At 42.6% G+C, this 21,535-nt stretch overlaps 1 protein-coding gene across 3 annotated transcripts in view; it reads right to left on the bottom strand.

Moving 5' to 3' along the window:
- Positions 1 to 12,488: 12,488 nt before the first annotated feature.
- The window catches only part of LOC130027195 (death domain-containing protein CRADD), a 367,439-nt gene continuing 358,392 nt past the window's right edge, over positions 12,489 to 21,535 (bottom strand). For all 3 annotated transcript variants that reach the window (XM_056117855.1, XM_056117864.1, XM_056117870.1), the window contains one exon: positions 12,489 to 12,834. In XM_056117855.1, the coding sequence (XP_055973830.1) occupies positions 12,533 to 12,834 (302 nt within the window). In that variant the 3' untranslated portion in view covers positions 12,489 to 12,532. The remainder of the gene's footprint in view (positions 12,835 to 21,535) is intronic.

Genomic DNA, 21,535 nt, shown 5'->3' with positions numbered 1-21,535 from the left:
ACTGCATACGGCCTCCGCAGCCCCACCAAGAATGATTCCTGACACTTGGGATGGGAGATGTGCACTGAAATTAGATAAAGGATCAAATATGATGGCCCTCAGTATCTATATTGCAAACCATCATGCCCCAAAGTAGAGAGAGAAAAAGGGAAATTGCCATAGAGGCAGAGGGGAAGGGTGAGATGGGGGAGGGATACAGGGAACACTGGTGGTAGAAAATATACACTGGTGGAGGAATGGGTGTTCGATCATTGTATCACTGAAACTCAAAAATGAAAACTTTGTAAATGTATCCCATGGTGATTCAATTAAAAAGAATCATCCTTGAGAGTACTGTTGGTTGAGGCCTTAAAACTACATCAAAAAGATCCCGGAGGGAGAACAGTGCAGTCTCCTGCCCCCGCACCTTGGCTGTTCCTCGCCGTGGCCCCTTGGAGGGAGCGGGTTGAGCTTTCCTCCCCGCCCAGGTCTCTGGCAGTCGACGACCTCCAGGACCAGACACCACCATGCTGAGACCACTCTCCGCACACCTGAAGGTACCGGCAGAGGGACAAAGCCACGTGGGTTCCGGGGCCGAGATCTCCAAGCCTACTCGGATTGGAGTCGAGCATCCTCCACCCAGATCCTCCAAATTCCAGTAGGCGGGGGTCACACCCACCAACTGGCCCCCTGGCGCCCTGTAATCCCATCAGCGGCCAAGACTCAGAGACTATAAAAACCAGATCCTGGAACCGGAATCTTATTATGACATCTTATTATCTCATTCCTACTTTGGACAAACTCCCGAATGTAACCTGCCCACACGGCAGAGTCTGGCAAACTCCCTGTGTCATACCCAATATGCCAAATACCAGTAACAATGATGGGTCTCATTCTCCTAAAGAGCCTTGAATATAATCTCAGGGCTAGGATGAAGGAGACGTTACTGGGGCCTGCTCGAGGCAATTGACGAATTGACGAAAAAAGCAACTGGTGCTGGGTGGATGTGGCGAGAAAGGGACCCTCCTTCACTGTTGGTGGGAATGCCGACCGGTTCAGCCCTTTTGGAAAACAGTATGGACGATTCTCAAAAAATTAGAAATTGAGCTCCCATTTGACCCAGCAATACCACTCCTGGGAATTTATCCCAGAGAGGCAAAAAAGTATAGTCGAAGTGACATCTGCAATTGTTTGTTCATTGCAGCACTCTTTACAATAGCCGGAATCTGGAAAAAACCTGAGTGCCCGAGAACAGATGACTGGTTAAAGAAACTCTGGTACATCTACACAATGGAGTACTATGTAGCTGTTAGAAAAGAAGAAATCATGAAATTTACATACAAGTGGTACTACATGGAAAGTATCATGTTAAGTGAAATGACTCAGAAAGAAAGGGATAGACATAGAAAGATTGCATTCATATGGGGAACATAAAGTAACAAAATAGGAGACTAACACTCAAGAATGGCCGAGATTAGTACCAGGAATTTTACTCCATGACTTGGAGGCCAACCACACATGCTAGGGGAAAAGGGAGCTCAGATAGAGAAGGGAACACCAAATAAAGGTGTTGGGAGGATCCTCCCAGGATGGGAGAAGCATGCTGAAAGTAGACTACAGACCAAACATTATTGTCACCCATTGCCTCTTTTGCAAACCACAACACCAAATAAGAGAGAACAAAAGGGAATGCCCTGACACAGAGGCAGGGTGGGATGGGGGGGATGGGGGGTGGGAGGGATACTGGGATCCATGGTGGTGGAAAATGGGCACTGGTGGAGGGATAGGCATTTGATCATTGTATAATTGAAACCCAAGCACAAAAATTTGTAAGTCTACAACTGTACCTAATATAATAAAAAAAAAGAAAAGAAAACTACATCACCCCCCTCAAAAGAAAGAAAGAAAGAAAGAAAGAAAGAAAGAAAGAAAGAAAGAAAGAAAGAAACTCTGCGAGGCCCTTCAAAACCTAATTACTTAATTAGGAGATCCCCATCTCTTAATATTCTGAGGGACGCACTCAGATCATCACATAATTTCCCACAATTAAGAGTATTTCTTGAGAACCCCATGGGCTAAGTACATACAAAGCACGATGTGCATACAGGAGGTGCACGTTCAATCATGCCTACTGCATGGTTCCCTGAGCAAGTATCCCCAGAGCAAAGAGCCAGCAGTAGACCTTGAGCAGTGCCGGTGTAGCCCCAAAATAAAAATAAACAAACAGCAAGAATAAGTAATTTGACACCCAAAAGAGAACTGACTAGAAGTGAAGTATAAAAAACAAAATGGAAATGTATAAGTAATACCAAGATGTTCAAGATGTTTTAGTCTCAGGGTTTTTGTTTTGTTTTGTTTTTTGGGTCACATCCGGTGATGCACAAAGGTTACTCCTAGCTCTCCACGCTGGAATCACCCCTGGTGATGCTCAGGGGACCATATGGGAGGCTGGGAATTGAACCTGGGTTGGCCACGTGCAAGGCAAACGCCCGACCCGCTGTGCTATTGCTCCAGTCCCTCAGGATTTTTTTAAGCACTCAATCCTAGATTTCATGATCTAAACTTTGTATTAATAATGACTTTCATATTGACATATATTTTACATAATTTCAGCACACAAGGCTTAATTAGTTCATTGAACTATCTCCTTTTAAAACCTTTATTTCCCTATAAAAATAGTAAATGTGAATAGGATCAACATTCCTTTTCTTCCAAGTTCTGTTTATAGTTCCAAGAATTAAACAGTCAATCACTACACTGAAAAAAACGCCCCAGGGGTTAGAGAGATAGTGCAGTGGGTAAATTGCTTACATTGAATGGTTGACCCACATTCAATCCCAGGCACCTCATACAGTACCCTGAGGCCTGGCAGGAGTGATCCTTGAGCACGGAGCCAGGAGTAGACCCTGATCACTGCTGAGTGCACCCCACACCAGCAAAAAAAAATTCTACAAACCTCAGCCACATATAATTTTAATCTGTGGGGCTTTTAGGGAAAAATAAAATTACTAAAGAAAAGGCATAGTACAAAAAACCCTCCTATATACCTGATATCTTAAACTTGAAATCTGATCTATCAGACAAATAAACCACGTGCTTCTCAGTGGATAAAGTGAGATGATATTGGCCATTTTGTCTATCAATAAGATTCTCCAAATTTCTAAGTGGCTTTGTGATAATACCTCTGGAGTTCGTGGCAGGAAGTACTATGTCAAACTAGATAAATTACTAATAAATAAATCACTATAATAATAAATTAATTAAAAGGAAGTCTGGTATCCATCTACATCAATGTTCCAGAAAGGAAAAGACTCACTCACTAGGCAAAACTTACAAAGGCTAAGTCGAAGAGATGACTCTTCGACTTCAGATCAAAGTAATCACTGGCTCTCTTGTGCTGGCCAAACGCAAGCATAGCTGATGGCTGCTACATCTGTCTCCCAGTGTACCAAGATCCAACAGGACGATCAGCAAGACTTTGTTCAATGAAGGAATTCACTTAATGATATTCACATTAGAACAGATTCCTATACTGAATATGTTCTGAAGTATATTCACATTCCTTCTCTTTGGAGTCCTGGTTCAAGTGTGTGCTTTCTATTTCTAAATAATAGATTATAGCAAGAGTTGAAGATTCTGACCCTTCACTGATTACCTTCCTGGAAGGGTGACAAATTTGGGGGAAATCCTGGTAGCTAAAACATTTCAGCTTAGTGATCAAAGTTTTGGGGTTTTTCGGGGAAGGGGGTTTGCATGTTTTTGTTGTTATTATTGTTGTGCTGGGTACTGTAAAAAAGAAATAAAAGCCTCTTGTAGAATCTTCACTGTCAATCCATGTTATTTTCTGTCATTGTTATTGACACGTTTGCTTAGGAAGAGACTGGCACTGAGATGTGAACTAACTTATTCAAGTGGAACACTGCCTGTGAGTGTTTCCCATACCTCCTGTGACTTGGAGCCAAGCAGAAGGAACCATTTCTCCTCACTGCTCCCCACGACTCAAAAGTCAAGCACAGACTTGATTGCTACATGTTGTCCTCAGTGATCTGCACCTGTTAGGTAGACCCAATGGTGAACTCCTACGTACAGATTGCCCCACACTCTGCAAAAGCAAATCATTCCCACGTAATCTTTCATAAGTCAAACTGGCATCAAGTAAAGAAGCAATTACCATAAAATTATAGGAGGAAAAGTAGCAATGTATTATCCCCCCATAACAATAAATCTTATCAGACAACATAAAATATGAACTGATATCCACATATAATAAAAGCAGGAAAGATGTGCTGAATCATCAAGTAGTTCCTGGAGAAAGAATTGGGCAGTGTTCCTCTTATACTCAGCTTGTGGGCTGTCTCTAGAACTGCTGCTGCAAAACCGATGCTGAATGTCCTTGGTAAAACTTGATGGTGGTGGTACAAGTGAAATTCCTTTTTATATTTCTTTGGGTAGTGGAAAGAAGTGGTAATATAGGTCATTAGTGAAAGGGAGATGGGGCAAACTACTGAAAAGTGGAGGTATGCCTTCATTTGCTGAATATCATTTTACCTCCAGGTCTTGCAGAATAACTTGCTGGTTTACAGTAGATTTTTAATAAACATCTGCAGAATAACTAAATTATATGGGGGTTGGAGGTGGGGTGGGGGTCGGGAGTAGGTCTCTGTCCAAAAGTACTATGAAAAGAATACTCCTTGGAAGACCTGTTCCACACTGACTTTAGCCTGGCCTTGAGACTCCTTTTAGCCAAAACAATATTACTAGCAAAGACTATAAAAAGGCTTAACAGTGTTTGCCTTCTTGCTGCCCATGAGACTCCCTAACATTTCTGCCAAGTGACAGCAGTGTGACAAGCCTGGTGGGTAGACAGGTGCCCATGTGCCTCTACTATCCCAGGCAACAGTATAGCACATATGGCTAACTGCAGAGGCAGATGATCCTAGTAAGCATAACTTGGCTGAGGTTCTGGTCTCAACCAGAACAACCTAGCCTACTCCCAGAAGTGAACTAATAATACTGGGTGTTTTATCTATAATAAAAAGTAACTGCTAGTAACATTCAAGTATTTTTTGGATCTGAACAAAAGAGGGATCCAGTATGTAAAGACTTAATAAAAGGCAGAGAGATAGTAAAGGAGGCAAGGGGCTGGGCTTACATCTGACTGAACCTGGTTTGACTCCGACATGCCCCTAGAACTACTAGACATATCTCTGAACACTGCTCAATATGTCCCCCTCAGCCTTCAAGCCACCCCCCATGATGTACATATTGCTGTTTAGTAACAAAGCAAAAATTACCTACAAATCCATTTAAGTACTAAAGACTACACTAAAAATTGATGGCACATGCTTGTACTAGAAAGGCATGCCACCACTAAAAATGACACTTGTACAGTGTCCAATACAAGTGCCATATTTGGATCAATAAGTACATTTTTACTGCTGTCTTGGCCCTTCAAAAGTACATACTTGTAAAAATGGAACACTGATGTGAGTGGGCCATAGAGTTCCTAGGAGAAGGCATCTAGCTGTAATAACTGGAGCAAAATTTTCCGAATAAATCCCAGAATGTTTACTGGAATGTACTTAGCTTTCTGAGGCTAAAAGAGTACCAAGTGGTGGCAATAAAGAGCCCTACTCAAGCAGTCACATGGTTCTGAAGATGGAAAGTGGGATAAGAGGCATTGTTATACTTTATATCTAGAGCCTTTTAATTTTTTTCAAACATGTTCCCAAACATTTTTTGCATGTTTGAGTGCTCCAGATGCAAAGGACACTGAAAATCAATGGCATATAAAATCATTAATGACACAGAAAAGCTACATGTTAAATTTTAAAAGTCAATTATAAAATGACATGTATGTACAGCCCCATTTTTATTGTGAAAAGGACATAAGGATATACAGGGATCTAATTGGAAAAAAGAGAGCAAAACTTGGAAAGTGGGGGTAAAAAGTGGTTCTTTCAAAGGTGGGACTAAAAGTAGTCTTATCCAAATTAAAAGTACATTAATTTATCAGTGGCTTACCTACATACATTTTGAAAGTTCAATTTCATATCTATACAGGTATAGAAATCTTACATGGAAATAATTTTAACTTTTCTTGTTTTTTTCGCTATATATACTTTTCAAATTTATTTTTCTAATACGTACTGCCGTATAAGTACCATGTGCTAACTGATTGCGCCACTGGGGCTGGAGCGATAGCACAGCGGTAGGGCATTTGCCTTGCACGCAGCCAACATGGCCAACCCGAGTTCGATTCCTCCGCCCCTCTCGGAGAGCTGGGCAAGCTACTGAGAGTATCTCGCCCGCACGCCAGAGCCTGGCAAGCTCCCCGTAACGTATTCGATATGCCAAACACAGTAACAACAAAGTCTCCAATGGAGACATTACTGGGCCCACTCGAGCAAATCGATGATCAACGGGAGGGCCTTTACCTTTACCTTTACCTATTTTTCTAATAAACACACTATTTTTATATTGAGAAAACTGAAAGAGTATACTCATACATGCACATAAGCATGCATATCTGCACACACATGCAAACACACACATTATTTATTTTTGTCAATATTCAGCATCTGCAAATGCTCTGCCAGCTCAGTGCTCTCATCTACCAGTTTATTAGGAGTAGGCACTTTCCACAATTGTAGTCTTCTTGTGTGCAAAAGAACATGGACTTCCTTGCAGGAGTGTATAAAATCTTTGAGGGCGCGGGGGCGGGGGCGCGACAGCTCTCCCCCTAGCCCCCCACGTTCGGGATGGGCCCGAGCCACTCCCGCAGCCAGGGCAGCCTGGGCCGTGGGGCGGACGGTGGAGGAGATGAGGGCCAAGCCAGTTGATTGATCAGTTGCCATTTATTCCATTCTCGCCACTCGCCTGCCCCAGTCTCTCTGAGCCTCCATTCTGGTCTCACATTGCCTCTCATTCCTGTCTCCTCCTGTCTCTCCCGCTCATCTCTCCACTCCATCTCACAGCTTGGGCTCTCTCTCTGCATGTACCTGCTCCTGTATTCTTCTACATTCTTCTCTCTCTGCTCCCCTTTCTAGTCTCTCCACCGTCTGTCTTGCTGCCCTGCACTCTCTCTCTCTCACTCCAACTTCCTTATCTCTCCAGGCTGACACTGTCCCCAGTCAGGTAGCCAAATCAACATAAGAAAGCCCTTCCTGAGGGTCCACCAAGTTCAAAGGGAACACTATCTAGGATATTCCAAAGCCCTTCCTGACTGCCCAAGGGCAAAATATCCCTTAAGGTGTTTTTCTCTTTTCCTCAGTCCAATACTATCAACATATCGATACTAGCTATTTTTGTATGGACACTGTCACTGTCACTGTCCTCCCATTGTTCATCAATTTTCTCCTTGTTCATCGATTTTCTCAAGCGGGCCCAGTAACATCTCCATCGTGACACTTGTTACTGTGTTTGGTATATCGAATACGTCATGGGTAGTTTGCCAGGCTCTGCTGTGCGAGCTAGATACTCTTGGTAGCTTGCTAGGCACTCCGAGAGGGGCAGAGAAAATGAACCCAGGTTGGCCAGGTCGGTTGCGTACAAGGCAAATGCCTTACCCACTATGCTATTGCTCCAGCCCACAGTAAGAGATAACACTTGTAGGGCTAGTGTTATCCCTACAAGAGATAACTGTTTGTAGGGCAGCTCTCCTGGGAACATCCTACCACAGACTCAGACTACAGCGCTCAGGTCAGATTAATCATTCCTAACCCTAGCAGGGTCCAAATCTAGTTATTATTTTTGGATCATGACAGCATTTGTCCATGACCAAGCTCTTAACTTATAGTTAAGCATTATGGCACCTTGGCCAGGCCCATCTCGATGCCAGGGTAGCACATAGCTTACCACTTGCCCTGGTTCCATCCAGTCCCTTGTCGGTACCCTGCTTTTGGGGGCTGTAGGAAGTAAAGGAAGCTGAGGCTTAGGTGAAAGAACAGATACCCAGGAGGGAAATATTACTGAGAGTCACATTACAAAAGCATGCCTTCTTGTGTCCATACAAAAAGGACATTGCTCTGAATAAACTATGCAAAGGACTTAGGGAGAAGAGAAAAACAATATTTACAAGTCAACAGAGCACAAAGAAAGAAGTTAGAAATAAACAGAGAAATGGAAGCACTGTGATGGGAGCAACCCAATAAACCTAAACTACCTGAGGCTATGCAGAAAGGACAGAACAGTGTTATCCTACACAGGAGCATCACCTATTGATTCTCTGGGGAAGAAGAAGATACCACAGAGCAGAAATGAGGTAGAGAGGTATGGATGCTTCATTCACCTATTCTTCAAATTGTCTGCAGGAACATGAGTAGGCCGAACCCCACTCAGCTGCCATGTCTGAGAGCAGAAACCCTGCTTTTCAAGGCTAGAAGTTGAGCTCTCTTATGGCCTCACAGGTCAACACAGACTCACATGCCACTTGTTGTCCATCTACTGTTGACAGAGCACAGAAGTTTCTTCTTGTGTGACAGATTCCTTTCACCTGGTGGAAAGGCGACCTCACTAACCATCAGACTCAGGGCCCTCTCTTCCAATGCAACAGGGCAGTCAGACTCTATCTGTTCATCTATACATGGTGAGAACAACAGCCAATGCCACTGTTTGCACAAAACCCGGTGGTGCGGGGGAAACGGCAACATAAGAAGTCCAAGATTCATAAAGGCAAGCTGCTTACTGAAGAATTAGTCAAACTTCAGTTTAATCACTGGGCTGTCATGTGACCAAAGATATAGGAATTGCTACATTAGTGGCTAAACTTGATAACTTGATTACTTGACTTCCCGTTGATTGTCAATTTGCTCGAGCGGGTGACAGTAACGTCTCCATTTGTCCCTGTCGCGTGCTAGTGTAGCCCAATGGCATCTGTTCACTCTAGGAACACAAAGAGCCTCAAACCGATCGTTCATGATCTAGATGAAGAAGTCTGACCATTTGGTAGGTGGGCGGCCACGTGGTCTTTTGACATCCCGTGGAATCCAGTCGGTAACGGCTCTAGTCCAGTGGTTGTCTCTAAATCTCATTACGTGACCAGCCCATCTGATTTTTGACACCTTGGCAAACGAGACAGCATCCCTGATTCTTGATCATCGACGGAGGTCTGAACTCAGGATTCTTTCTCTCATTTGATTGAAACGTGATATTCCAAGCATAGCTCTTTCAATTCCTCTTTGAGAGACCCAAATAGCGTTCTCATCCTGTTTGCCTAGGGCCCAGGTCTCTGAGGCATATGTTAATGCAGGAAGAACAGTGGAATCAAAGAGATGTGCCCGGAGCCAGAGGTTCTTCGTCCTCTTAGCTATTTCTTCGATGCTCTTGAAGGCATTCCAAGCCGCTCTCTTCCTCCTGCACAGTTCGGGTGCCAGGTCATTTGTCATGTTGATTTCTCTACCTAGGTACACATAGCTGTTGCATTCAGAGATGTTGAGAGCAAATGGAGCATCAGGAATGAGGCTGTTTCTCATAAACATTGTCTTCATAAGATTCAGCTGTATTCCGACCTTTCCACACTCACGGTCGAAGTCGGCCAGCATTTGTGCCACTTGGCTGATGTTTGGTGTTATTAAAACAATGTCATCAGCAAAGCGGAGGTGGTGTAATTGCCGACCATCTATCTTCATTCCCATTCCTTCCCATTCCAGTCATCGCATGATGTTCTCAACAGTGGCACTGAAGAGTTTTGGTGAAATGGTATCACCCTGCCGAACCCCTCTCTTGACATCAGTGATTACTTCTTTGTAGAATGGTGAGATCCCGGTAGTGAATCCATAATACAGCTCACGGAGGATCTTGATGTATTGAGTTTGAATGCCCTTGTTGGCTAGGGCTTCAATGACCGCTTCTGTCTCAAGAGAATCAAGGGCCTTCTTTAAATCAATGAACGTTAGACAGAGCAGCATCTTGAACTCCCAAGAAACCTCAATGAGCTTGATTATCGTGTGGATATGGTCGATGGTGCTGAATCCTTTGCGGAACCCGGCTTGCTCGCATGGTTGTCCTTCATCTAGTGTTCTGCCAATACTATTCAGGATGACTCGAGTGAACAACTTGTAGATGACAGACAATAGGCAGATCAGGCAATAGTTGCCAATGTCATGGATGTCTCCCTTCTTGTACAGTAGTACAGTCCTGCTGGTTTTCCATTGGGACGGAATCTTGCATTCAGACAGGTAGCATGTGAAGAGCCGAGCCAGTGTATTGATGAGTGCTGACAGCAGGTTATTCAGGTGTTCAGGTCTGACCTTGTCTGGGCTGGGTGCTGTTCATTTCTTTACTGACGAAATGGCGTGTCGGATTTCGGAAGGGAGAACATTGGGAACGACATATCCATCCTGTGGAATGTCGGCAGGTGGACATGGCTATTGAAGAGATTTGAGTAGAAGTCATGGATAATCTTCTCCATTGCTGTTCTGGAAGACGTGATAGATCCATCAGGACATTGGAGGGCAGTCATCTTGGTCTTGTAGTTGGCGAAGGATAGGCGGGTGTTACAAATACTTTTCCCGGCTTCTGCCGCATCTACTAGCACTTCTGCTCTTCTCTCTTTGAGGTCTTCCTTGATCGCATCTCTGCACTGCTTTGTGAGCTCTGATGTTCACTTGTGGTTGCCTGAGGCATGTGTCAAACCACATTGGTGAATAAGCTCAAGAGTTTTCGAAGACAGGCTTTTTTTTGTGGCTATCACTCTCTTGGCGCTCCTCGCACAATGTGCGAGTGGCTAGACTATAGAAAGGAAAATTAGAGCTGATAAGGGCCCTAGATCATACTTCTGAATTGTTTATTGAGCCATGCAAAGACTGTGTTTCTAAGTTTAGGGAAGGTCTCAAAGGATGGAGTCAAGACACTATTGTCGCCTTTTTTTGAGGACCCGCTTCATGTTCAACTCCACCCATCTGCTAACCTATCCTCAGGCATGAGAAAGGTAAAAATGACCATCCCCGACCCCCCTTCCACCTTTGAAAGGGGGTATACACACACACACACACACTCACACACACCAAAATCAGACACTTAGAAGCACAACATTTTAATGAGTTAAGCTGGAATTTAGGAAATATATTTTCCAGTTATAAAAAAAGGATAGACCATAGACTGAGGTCCATATGTCCCTGGACTGAATGGGTTGTTATGTGAATAAAAACACATAACACTGGGAAACTGAACAAGAAATATGGAAAAACCACTTCTTCCTCAGTCTTAACTACTATTCATTTGGGCCTGTGGAGCCACAGTAGCAAAATCACCAGCACCATTTCCAGAGGGCTGAGCCAGGGCCAGGCATTGCGTGAGTTCTCAGCAGGCATTCCTCCTTTAATCATCACAGAATTCTTGAGCCTGGAGACAATCACTTCCTCATCCCACCCCTGAGGAAACTGAGGCATCACAGAGGTGAAGTACAGTGACTGAGGAGCTGCAGTCGGGAAGTGGCACCAGGGCTGAACTCCAGCTTCTAACCTAGTGCATTAAAGAGCAGAAGCAGCACTGCAAACAGCTCCCAGGAGCTTCCAAAGACACATTTAGTTCGACACACACCTTCTTCAGGCAAATCACTGAATTTTGCTACACAGGGAGGCTCACCTGTCTTGCCCAAACACTTCACAGATCACTTATAGAAAAGCTTTGAAAACAGTAAGGCATTTATTAAATACCATGTTATTTTCATAAAAGAACCAACCTTCCACCCACACCCACAAAACTACACACACATATACATATACACACACACATACACACACACTCACACCAAAATCAGACACTTAGAAGTGCAACATTTTAATCATCTGGCTTGAATGGAAAAACATACACTTTATTGTCTCACAAATAAATCCTTTCACAAAAGGTACTGATTTTCTTTTTAAAGCAATCTTAAGCAATGAAGGACTCAGGTATGCATGTGCTAAAACTTGAACTGGCCTTTGGAAGGAGCAGTCCTGTTTTAAATTCAACACAGACACTGGTCTGAGTATTTATCCTGACTGGAAAAAGTAAGCATTTCCCTGCTATGGTCAATCTTGACCAAAAGAACTCGCTACGATAATTTTATACCCTCCATCTGTGCAATACAAGAATGGTGTTGGGGAACAAACAATACTTTCTCATAAAAGTTAAATATAGTGATTTGCTTTTTATTACCATCAGCATCATTAGTAGCAAGGTCAGTTCCAGGCAACATAAAAGGGGATGTTTTACATATAAGACACCTGCATGTAATGTAGCAACAGTATTTTAAGAAATCTACTTCTGATCTACTAAAAAGGGGCCACACAGTTAAAAATTATACAATGCAAACAATGCAACCCTCCAGTAATTAAAAACAATGAATTATTAAATTAATGTGGGGCATCTGAGTAATTTGGGCTTTCAAGTTTAAATCCTATTTTATCCTTATATCTAAAGATCATGAAACATACACACACACACACACACACACACACACACACAGAGAAACCTAAAAACACCTGCAAACACCTACCCCTAGATATCTATCCCGTTTGTTGTGGCTTGGGGACCTGTTCCCCAGGAGGTGAAGAAAGGAGGGGCACCATCATTCTAGCATGTGCTGGAGCAATGAGGGGTCAGCCTCCACTGCCCGGAGACCACGGTGCAGGCTCTGGAAGGTGGCCTGCTTGCCGTAGCGCTGCCTCCAGCGGACGAAGGCCTCCACCATCTGTGCGTGCACACTGTGAGGATGGTTGGCCTTGCAGCGGTAGATGTCAGTATGCGTCAGTCCCAGAGCCAGCACTACCGGCTCCCATTCTTCGCCCAGCCGCTGGGCCAGTTGGTTAATCTGTCGGTCTGTTGGGGAGCTGTTGAGGACATGAGCCGGGATCCCAGCCACGTGGTCATCTGGGGAGGAGAGAAACAAAGAGAGACAAAGAGTTGGTCTCTGGGTTGAGAACAACAAAGAGACAAACTACAAAAAATGTGGAGACTCCATACAAAACTCCTAAATGGCAGAGAACAATGTTTCCCTTTTTTTGGGGGGGGGAGGGTGGGATGCTCTGGGTGAATATGTCAGAAGTTTAAGAAATACCATTTAGGGCTGGAACAATGGTACAGCAGGGTAGGGAGTTTGCCTTGCATATGGCAGACCAAGATTCAATCCCCAGCATCTCATATGTTCCCCTGAGCATGCCAGGAGTGATCCCTGAGCACTGTCAGATGAGGCCCCAGACAAAAGATAGAAAAAATGAAAGGAAGGAAGGAAAGAAGAAAGAAAGGAAAGAAAAAAAGAAAGAAAGAAAGAAAGAAAGAAAGAAAGAAAGAAAGAAAGAAAGAAGGAAGAGGAAAGAAAGGAAATACCATTTAACATCTATGCAAATTCATTGGCAAAAATCTAAAAACAAAAATGAAAACTAGAAATCCCATCTGAGACCCCCACCTTTGTGACAATCTGATCTATTTTCTTTCGGTCTGGGCCTATCAAACATACATTTAGGATGGCATTGCAAGCACCTGCTAGTGCTGCTGTTGCCACAGATGGTGCCCACTCATTTTTTCAAAGAGAGCAAACAGAGGATTCTGGGGCTGCTTCAGAGTGCCTTTGTGGGCCTCTGCCCTCTCTGGCTCTGACCCGTGGGTGCTGATACACCATTCCCTCCCTGAGCAACAGCTAGTGCTTGAGACTCCCACTTAATCAGAACAGCCACTCTCTGCTGATCAACTTGGACCCTGCCAAGGAAAGTTGTGATTCTAAGGGAAGCAGGAGCCAAGCGAAAAAATAAGATGTAGAGGCCGGGAGGTAGCAGAAAGTGAGGAAAGCTGTGTGTGCTGCACCAGCGCAGGCCCAGAAGGACAGTCAGCATCCTGGCAGAGGCCCAGAGAGGAGGAGAAAGTCAGTGTGGCCAGGTGCAGGGAGCTAAGACGGATTGCTTAGTGAGTGGGTGACAGTTGGCAGAGTGAGCACAGTCCTGAGCTGGCCATGGGGTATGGCCATGACGCAAACCTTCCAGGGGAAGGAGGGCCCAGCCCAGGCCTGTGCATGAGAAACAGGAGCCCCTGGGAGAATAGGGAGGGAAGTGTTTTCTCACCAGGGGAATTCTACGTGTGCAAAGGTGCCAAAGCGGGAGAACAGGGATACTCAAGGAAGTGAAAGAAGTTCACTGTGGTAGGGAGAAAGACAGACAGGGACAGGAAACATTGAAAAGAATGGTGTTTTATATAATACATGTGAGAATTTGGTATCATATTTTCCTCATTTTTTTTCATGACCAATGTTAAATTTCTCAAAAGAAAACGTCAACTCCAAAATATTGTTAGTACCCAGGAGAGATTAGCCTAGGATTTACATTTTTTCTAGAGTCATTGAAAGTACCTTAATTTAGAATTAAAGCTTTACATATAAAATATATTAAGAATAATAATAATTTAAAAAAAGAATGGTGTTGTGACACTCGCCATAGCCATGCCACCGGATTCTGTGCAAGACTCTTTTACTCAGGGTGCCCTGCAGGGAGGGCAGGTGAGACCCCTCCCTGCCCCAAGGGACCCAGCCCCGGGGAAGCCCAGTGAAAACTTCAACTCAGTCACCACCATGCTCACAGCGGCTCTCCACACACTCAGGCTGAGCATCACCCACAAGTGCATCTATTTACTTTAAAGTACATATTCTACCCATACTCCAGGATTACTGCACCACATTTGAAGGTCCCAAAGTAAGAGGCAACCAATTTTAAAGGGAAATATACATTTTTTACAAATATATATATATATATATATATATATATATATATATACACACACGCACACACACACACAAGGCTCAATCTTTAACAACATGTTAGTGATCTCTTACAGAAGGGTTTAATGGCCTCCGGGTGAAATACAATAATCCTCACACTCTTTCCTCTAAGGATACTTTTTTCTAGCATTCTCAGCAGGTTTTCATAACAAACAATACAAAACATATTATTTCGGTTCTGTTTTGGGGAAGGGATTGGAGTTCGGGATGGAAACATCCGAAATACGGTAGTGGGAAGGTGTAATGGTGGTGGGATTGGTGTCTGAATATAAATGTAATCAAATATTGTGAACTACTTTATAAATTAAAAAAATTTTTTTGAAAAAAGAAGAAAAGAATGGTGTTGGTTCCAGTTACTAAGGAGACCTCGAGGAGAAGTGCCATTTCTGTCTTCCTTGCTGGGGTATCTTGGGCATCGCTGTACTACACTGACTGTCTGCAGCAAGCAGCATAGTGCGTCCATTTCACTTCATGCTCACCAGCAGTTCTGGCTCATGAACTGTACACTGAGGGGTCCACTAAGCAGAACAGTCATTTCCCACCACAGACACTGCTAGCTGCACAATGTTTGCCAATACCTCAAGGCCTGCAGTGTAAGTGCAATTGCCAAGTATGCTTCCTGCTGTTTGTCAGGACTGCAATAATAAAAAAATGTCTAAAATGTAATTAGAATAACATTTCTATACTGATCAATATTTTATTATGCTAATAATGGTGATTTTATGGGCTTTACAAAAGATGGGTTCATTAAACAGTCTCAAGTCACATAAAAAAGTTCAAAGAAGACAAATTAGCCAAATCAGTTCACCATTGTGTTTACAGTTGGGGGATATCATTCTGGATATCACTGGACATGCTGTTAGAAGGATAATATAATGATGTTTTATATTTCTCTCCCAACAAAAGTCCTTTAATTTGATTGCATGTAAGAGAAGAAAAAGAAACAAAAATCAAATGGCTTTCTGAAATGCTGTCAAATATACATGGAATACTGAGGAAAAATATGAAAGTGCAAGTGGTAAATACATATTTTATTATTTTATTGCTTAATAATCATCATTTTCAATTTCCTTTCCCTGTCACACCTGATGTTTTTTCCTCATATCTTAATATTATCTCAAACTTAAAATTTATATTCTTCTATAATAGTAACTTCCTCAGGTCATTTATTTAATATCAATGACACAACCATTTTAAAATTTTTAACCTCACAAGCAGTGCTCATGGGGCCTCCCAAGCAGTGTTCAGAGAGCCAGGAGTCCTCTTTCAGTGATTTCACCCTGACAGGCTGGCAGTTCACTGGAAGCGCCTGAGGATGCAGTGCTGCTTAATCCTGGTGGTGTTGGGATCTCCAAAGTGCTGGGGACCCTCCCTATCAAATGGTGCTTGGAGTTTCCAGGATCAAATCCATAGATATGTGGACCATGTGATGCCAACATTAGAACTGAGGGATTGACTCATGCAAGGCAAGAGCCCTAACCCTTGTATCATCTCTCTGACTCCTGATCTCAATTTCTTTTCTTGGCTCTTCAATATGTCATTTAACATTCCGGGCTGAGGCAATGGGTCAGAAATGGATTAGAAAGAGCTTCTTTGCATGTGGGTGTCCCAGGTTTGATATTTGGTACAATATGGTACCCCAAACACTATTGAAAACTCCCTACCCCCAGTAAATTAAAGTGAAAAAAAGAAATGTCATTCCACTTCACATCCAATAGGCTGGCCACTATTAAAGAAAATAACTAAAAAGGTAAGTGATGGTGAGGACGGGAGAAACTGAAACCTGTGTATGTTATTGGCAGCAGTGTGAAATGGTATAGCTCCTGTGGAAAAATAGCAGGGTAGTTTCTCAAAAAAAATTAAAAATAAAATTACCATATCAAAAAGATCTAAAACAGGTGCTGGTGTGTTGTGATGAAAAAGAACCTCATACAGTGTTAGTGGGAGTATAAATTGGTCCAGTCTTTACAGAAAATAGTACAGAGAATTCTCAGTACATTAAAAATAGATTAATTATATTCTAACAACACCCCAAAATTCTGTTCCTAGGCATCTATCCCCAAACCACTAATTTGAATATATATAATATATAACTGTATTATATATACATATATAAATAAAACAGTTCTATTTGTTCTATTTACAGTAGCTAAAATCTGGAAATGAGACTCAAGTGCCCAATGACATGAATACAAAGATGTAGTATACAGACATACACACACACACACACACACACACACACACACACACACAAACAGGAATACTACTCACTTATAAGAAGAGATAAAATAATGCCTTTTGGGACAACATGAATAAAATTTATGTTAAGATAAATAAGGGGGAGCATGTTAAGTTAAATATAGGGAAAGGACAAAGGCAAACACTGGATCACCTTTCTCATACATGAGATATAAAGAACAAAGCAAGGCAACAGATAAGTGAACACAAGATCTTGGACTCTGACCCTGATACTGAGGTTACCAACAAGGGAGGGGGAGAGAGGGAGAAAAAGATTAAATGATGGAGAGGTCTAAGAGAGTCAGTCAAGGGATATTGATACTTGGTTGGTAGGCATAGCATGGTGAATTATATTTTAAAGAGACATGAAATAATGTTCCTAAAACATATACTGTCTTGTAAAATATAATATCAGTAACAATATTTAAGTAAATAAGACAGAATTACCACATGACCTGAAAATTCCAGTTCTGGATTACAGACTTCAAAGAACTGAAAACAGTGACTTGAAGACACTGGTATACCTAGCATTGCTCACAATAGTCAAAAGAGAAAGTAACCTATGAGAGTAAAAGATATACAAGACTTCATATACATATATATTAAAGTATCATGCAACTTTACCGTCACTGTCACTGTCCTCCCGTTGTTCATCGATTTGCTCGAGCAGGCCCAGTAACGTCTCCATTGTGATATTTGTTACTGTGCTTAGCATATCGAATACGTCACGGGAAGCTTGCCAGGCTTTGCCGTGCGGGCGAGATACTCTCGGTAGCTTGCCGGGCTCTCCGAGAGGGGTGGAGGAATCAAACTCGGGTCAGCCATGTTGGCCGCTTGTAAGGCAAACACCCTATCTGCTGTGCTATTGCTCAAGGAAGAAAATCCTGACATGTTCCAGTGAATGAATCTTGAGGACATCATATTAAATGTGACGCACCAGTCACACAAGGACGAATGCTCTGATTCCACACATATGAGATATTGAGAGAAGCTAAATTCACTTAAGAAGACACTGTAAGAAGAATGATGGCTGCCAGGGGCTGAAAGATGGGTCTATTGAGATGTTGTTCAATGGGTACAGACGTCCATTTTTGCAAGATGAAATGAGTTCTGGGGCTGATTTTGCAACAACAAGCATGTACTTAACACTTCTGAACAGTAAAAGATGGCAAGTTTCACATTATGTATAATTGACCAGAATTAAAAGTAGAACATAAGAGAATCTCAGTGATGTTTCATTACAGCTACGTTGAATTTTTGTTTCTTTTAAATTTTATTTCTTTGAATGCTCTTTTATAGCATGCACAACTTGCAAGGCTGCATTTTCTTGGATCAGGGTGGCAGTATATTAAAAAATGACAGTTGTTCTTTTTTTTCATTCTTCGATGTTAACTTTTTCATATAGTTGTCACTACACCTGTCTTCACCACCCCCCATACATTTTTGTTGTATGAGGGACATCTTTGGTGGTATCTGGGGGTTGCTCCTAGCTCTGTGCTTGAATCAAGGTCAGCTGCATGCAAGGTAAGCGCCTATCCCTGTGCTATCTCTCCAACCACTGGGTTGGAGACATGCTTATACCCAACATGAGTGCTTCTTTTCAAAACCTGGGATTGCCCTCTCAGTATAAACTGACGTCTCCTTGACACTCTGCCCATGATCCTAGGGAACAGTTGTCTTTCTTCCTCTGAGCTGCGATAAAATAAGCTGTTATTTTCTATGCCATGCTCTGTCCCGGATTAAAGTAGGATTCAAGGCCTTTGCTAGTGGCCTGGTGCTATGCCTTCTCTTGGAAACGAAGTCTACTCTGTGAGGCAAGTTCCTGTCATAATTTTGGTCTCTTCTGAGCCTAGCACAGGGGCATGAAGATGACGGGCCTTGGGTGGCTTGCCTGCCTCCTTGGCATTTGCTGATGAGGCTGCTGGTACTTATTGCTCATTCGGTGTCCCGGACATCCTCAGGGTCAGCAGAAATCCTTGGGATTATGTCGCTTTCCCTTCTTTTCCTAGTACTGCTTCCATGGGAAGAGGAAGGAAGTTTCTGCCTTGCCTGCTGCTTTTCCAAGTGCATGGTATAAAGATGCATTTGGCTTCTTATTTGTGTGGATGCTACTAGTTGTTTTTAACCTTTTTTTGGGTTTAGTTCGTGGGGTGTTGAGAAAGGAGCATCTGTGATTCTACTCCACTTTGTCATCATTCTGACTGTAGGCCAACGATTAATGCAACATATGCTCTGAGCCAATTATTTGTACGTGAGGATGGAACCCCTTGTTCTGATAGATAATCACAGAGAACAATCTGATCCTCTCAGAGAGGTGGAGAAATAAACTGTTTGGTCTTTCTAAAACTGATTTCCAGGATGATGAAGTGACAGCCTACCCCAAATAACAAGGCCATGTTGCAAAACACCAGTAACAATCATACTTACTGTAATGGAAAACTTGATTTGACGCGCAAGTCCAAGGAAGGTCAACAACACACAGTTTGCAGTAATTGAGTTCTCGGCAAATTAAAAGGCAGGCAGGTGGGAGGACAGAGCTCTGGCTGAGGAATTGGCAGACCTGGGTACTAGATAGCCATAGAGTGCAGGATAAGCCATTTAGCCTCTCTCCATTTTGTTTTCTTACTTGTGAAAGGTAAAAGCCAGGTAATTTCCAAGGCCTGGTTTCTATAGAACAAGTTGCATTTTTAAAACTCAATTTTGTTATTTTCTACTGAATTTACATCTTCTGAGATGTGAGCAACCACTATTCACTTCTTGCTGCATATCCTTTCCTCTGTATCTTCTACCACAGAAACAAGGTTTTGAGGCTTTGGTAATTTTTCTTTCTCTCTCTCTCTCTTTCTCTCTCTCTCTCTCTCTCTCTCCTTCTTTCTTCTTTCTCTCTCTCTCTCTCTCTCTCTCTCTCTCTCTCTTTCTTTCACTTGTTTGTTTCTGCTTTTTTAAGGACCACTCATTAGACATTTGAAATAAGACAGTGAACTGAATACTGGTGGAGCATATGTTTTTTTTTTTTAATTTATTTTTTATTAGTGAAACACCATGAGGTACAGTTGTAGATTTACAAATTTTTGTGCTTGGATTTCTGTCATACCATGATCAAATACCCATCCCTCCACCAGTACCCATTTTCCACCACCAGGATAATATCCCTCCCCCCCCCCACCCCCCCATGCCCCCTGCCACTGTGGTAGGGCATTCCCTTTTGTTCTCTCTCTCCTTTTAGGTGTTGTGATCAGCAAAAGAGGCATTGAGTGGCAAACATGTTCAGTCCAGTCTACTTTCAACCTGCATCTCCCCTCCTGGGAGGATCCTCCAAACACCCTCCATTTGGTGCTCCCTTCTCTATCTGAACTGTCCTTTCCCCTAGAATACCCAGCTGGCCTCTAAGCTATGGAGTAATCCTCCTGGTGTTGATCTCAGCTATTCTTGGGTATTAATCTCATATTTTGTTATTTTATATCCCCCAGATGAATGCAATCTTTCTATGTCTATTCCTCTCTTTCTGACTCATTTCGCTTAGCATGATACTTTCCATATTGTACCACTTGTATGTAAATTTCATGACTTCATCTTTTCTAACAGCTACATAGTACTCCATTGTGTAGATGTACCAAAGTTTCTTTAACCAGTCATCTGTTCTTGGGCACTCAGGTTTCTTCCAGTTTCTGGCTACTGTAAAGAGTGCTGCAATGAACAAACAAGTGCAGATGTCACTTCGGCTACACATTTTTGCCTCTCTGGGATATATTCCCAGGAGTGGTATTGCTGGGTCAAATGGGAGCTCAATTTCTAATTTTTTGAGGAACGTCCATACTGTTTTCCAAAAGGGCTGAACCAGTCGGCATTCCCACCAACAGTGAAGGAGTGTCCCCAGCATCGGTTGCTTTTGTTCTTTTGAATGTGGGCCAGTCTCTGAGGTGTGAGATGGTATCTCATTGTGGTTTTGATCTGCATCTCCCTGATGATTAATGATGTAGAGCATTTTCTCATGTGCTTTTTTGCCATTCGGATTTCTTCTTTGAGAAAGTTTCTGTTCATTTCATTACCCCATTTTTTGATGGAGTTGGATGGATGTTTTCTTCTTGTGGAGTTCAACCAGTATTTTGTATATCCTTGATATGGAGCATATGTTTTCATAGTACTATAAAACCTTTAAAAGTTCATGCTCAACTTGCAGAGGCATTCATTTTATCTCATCTATTTGCACAAACTTGACCCAAGGCCATTAATTGTCCTTCATCATGTTCCTTAAACACACCATCCAGTATGGAATTTCCTAGTCTTACACCAGCTGACCCCTTTCCCTAGATTATTCTTCTGCTGGCTCCATCCAAAATTTGTTAATTATTAATGAATGGTACCTCTGGTGCCAAGATCTCTATTATAAAACAGAACTCTCATTCAATTCTGAGATCTTTCTTATCCACATATCACCTTCTAGCATATTATATGTTATGGTTGTGCTATATTTACTATTGCTATGGTTTTTATCACACACACTCATCCCATCTCTGCTAGATTGGAAACTCCTCACAGTCAGGAGAACCTTAGCAGTTTTGCTCAATG

Source organism: Sorex fumeus, unplaced genomic scaffold, assembly GCF_029834395.1.
Source record: "Sorex fumeus unplaced genomic scaffold, SorFum_2.1 ptg000003l, whole genome shotgun sequence".
NCBI classification, from domain to species: domain Eukaryota; kingdom Metazoa; phylum Chordata; class Mammalia; order Eulipotyphla; family Soricidae; genus Sorex; species Sorex fumeus.
The sequence above is the reverse complement of the archived record's forward strand: the minus strand, read 5'-3'. Positions and strand labels throughout refer to the sequence as shown.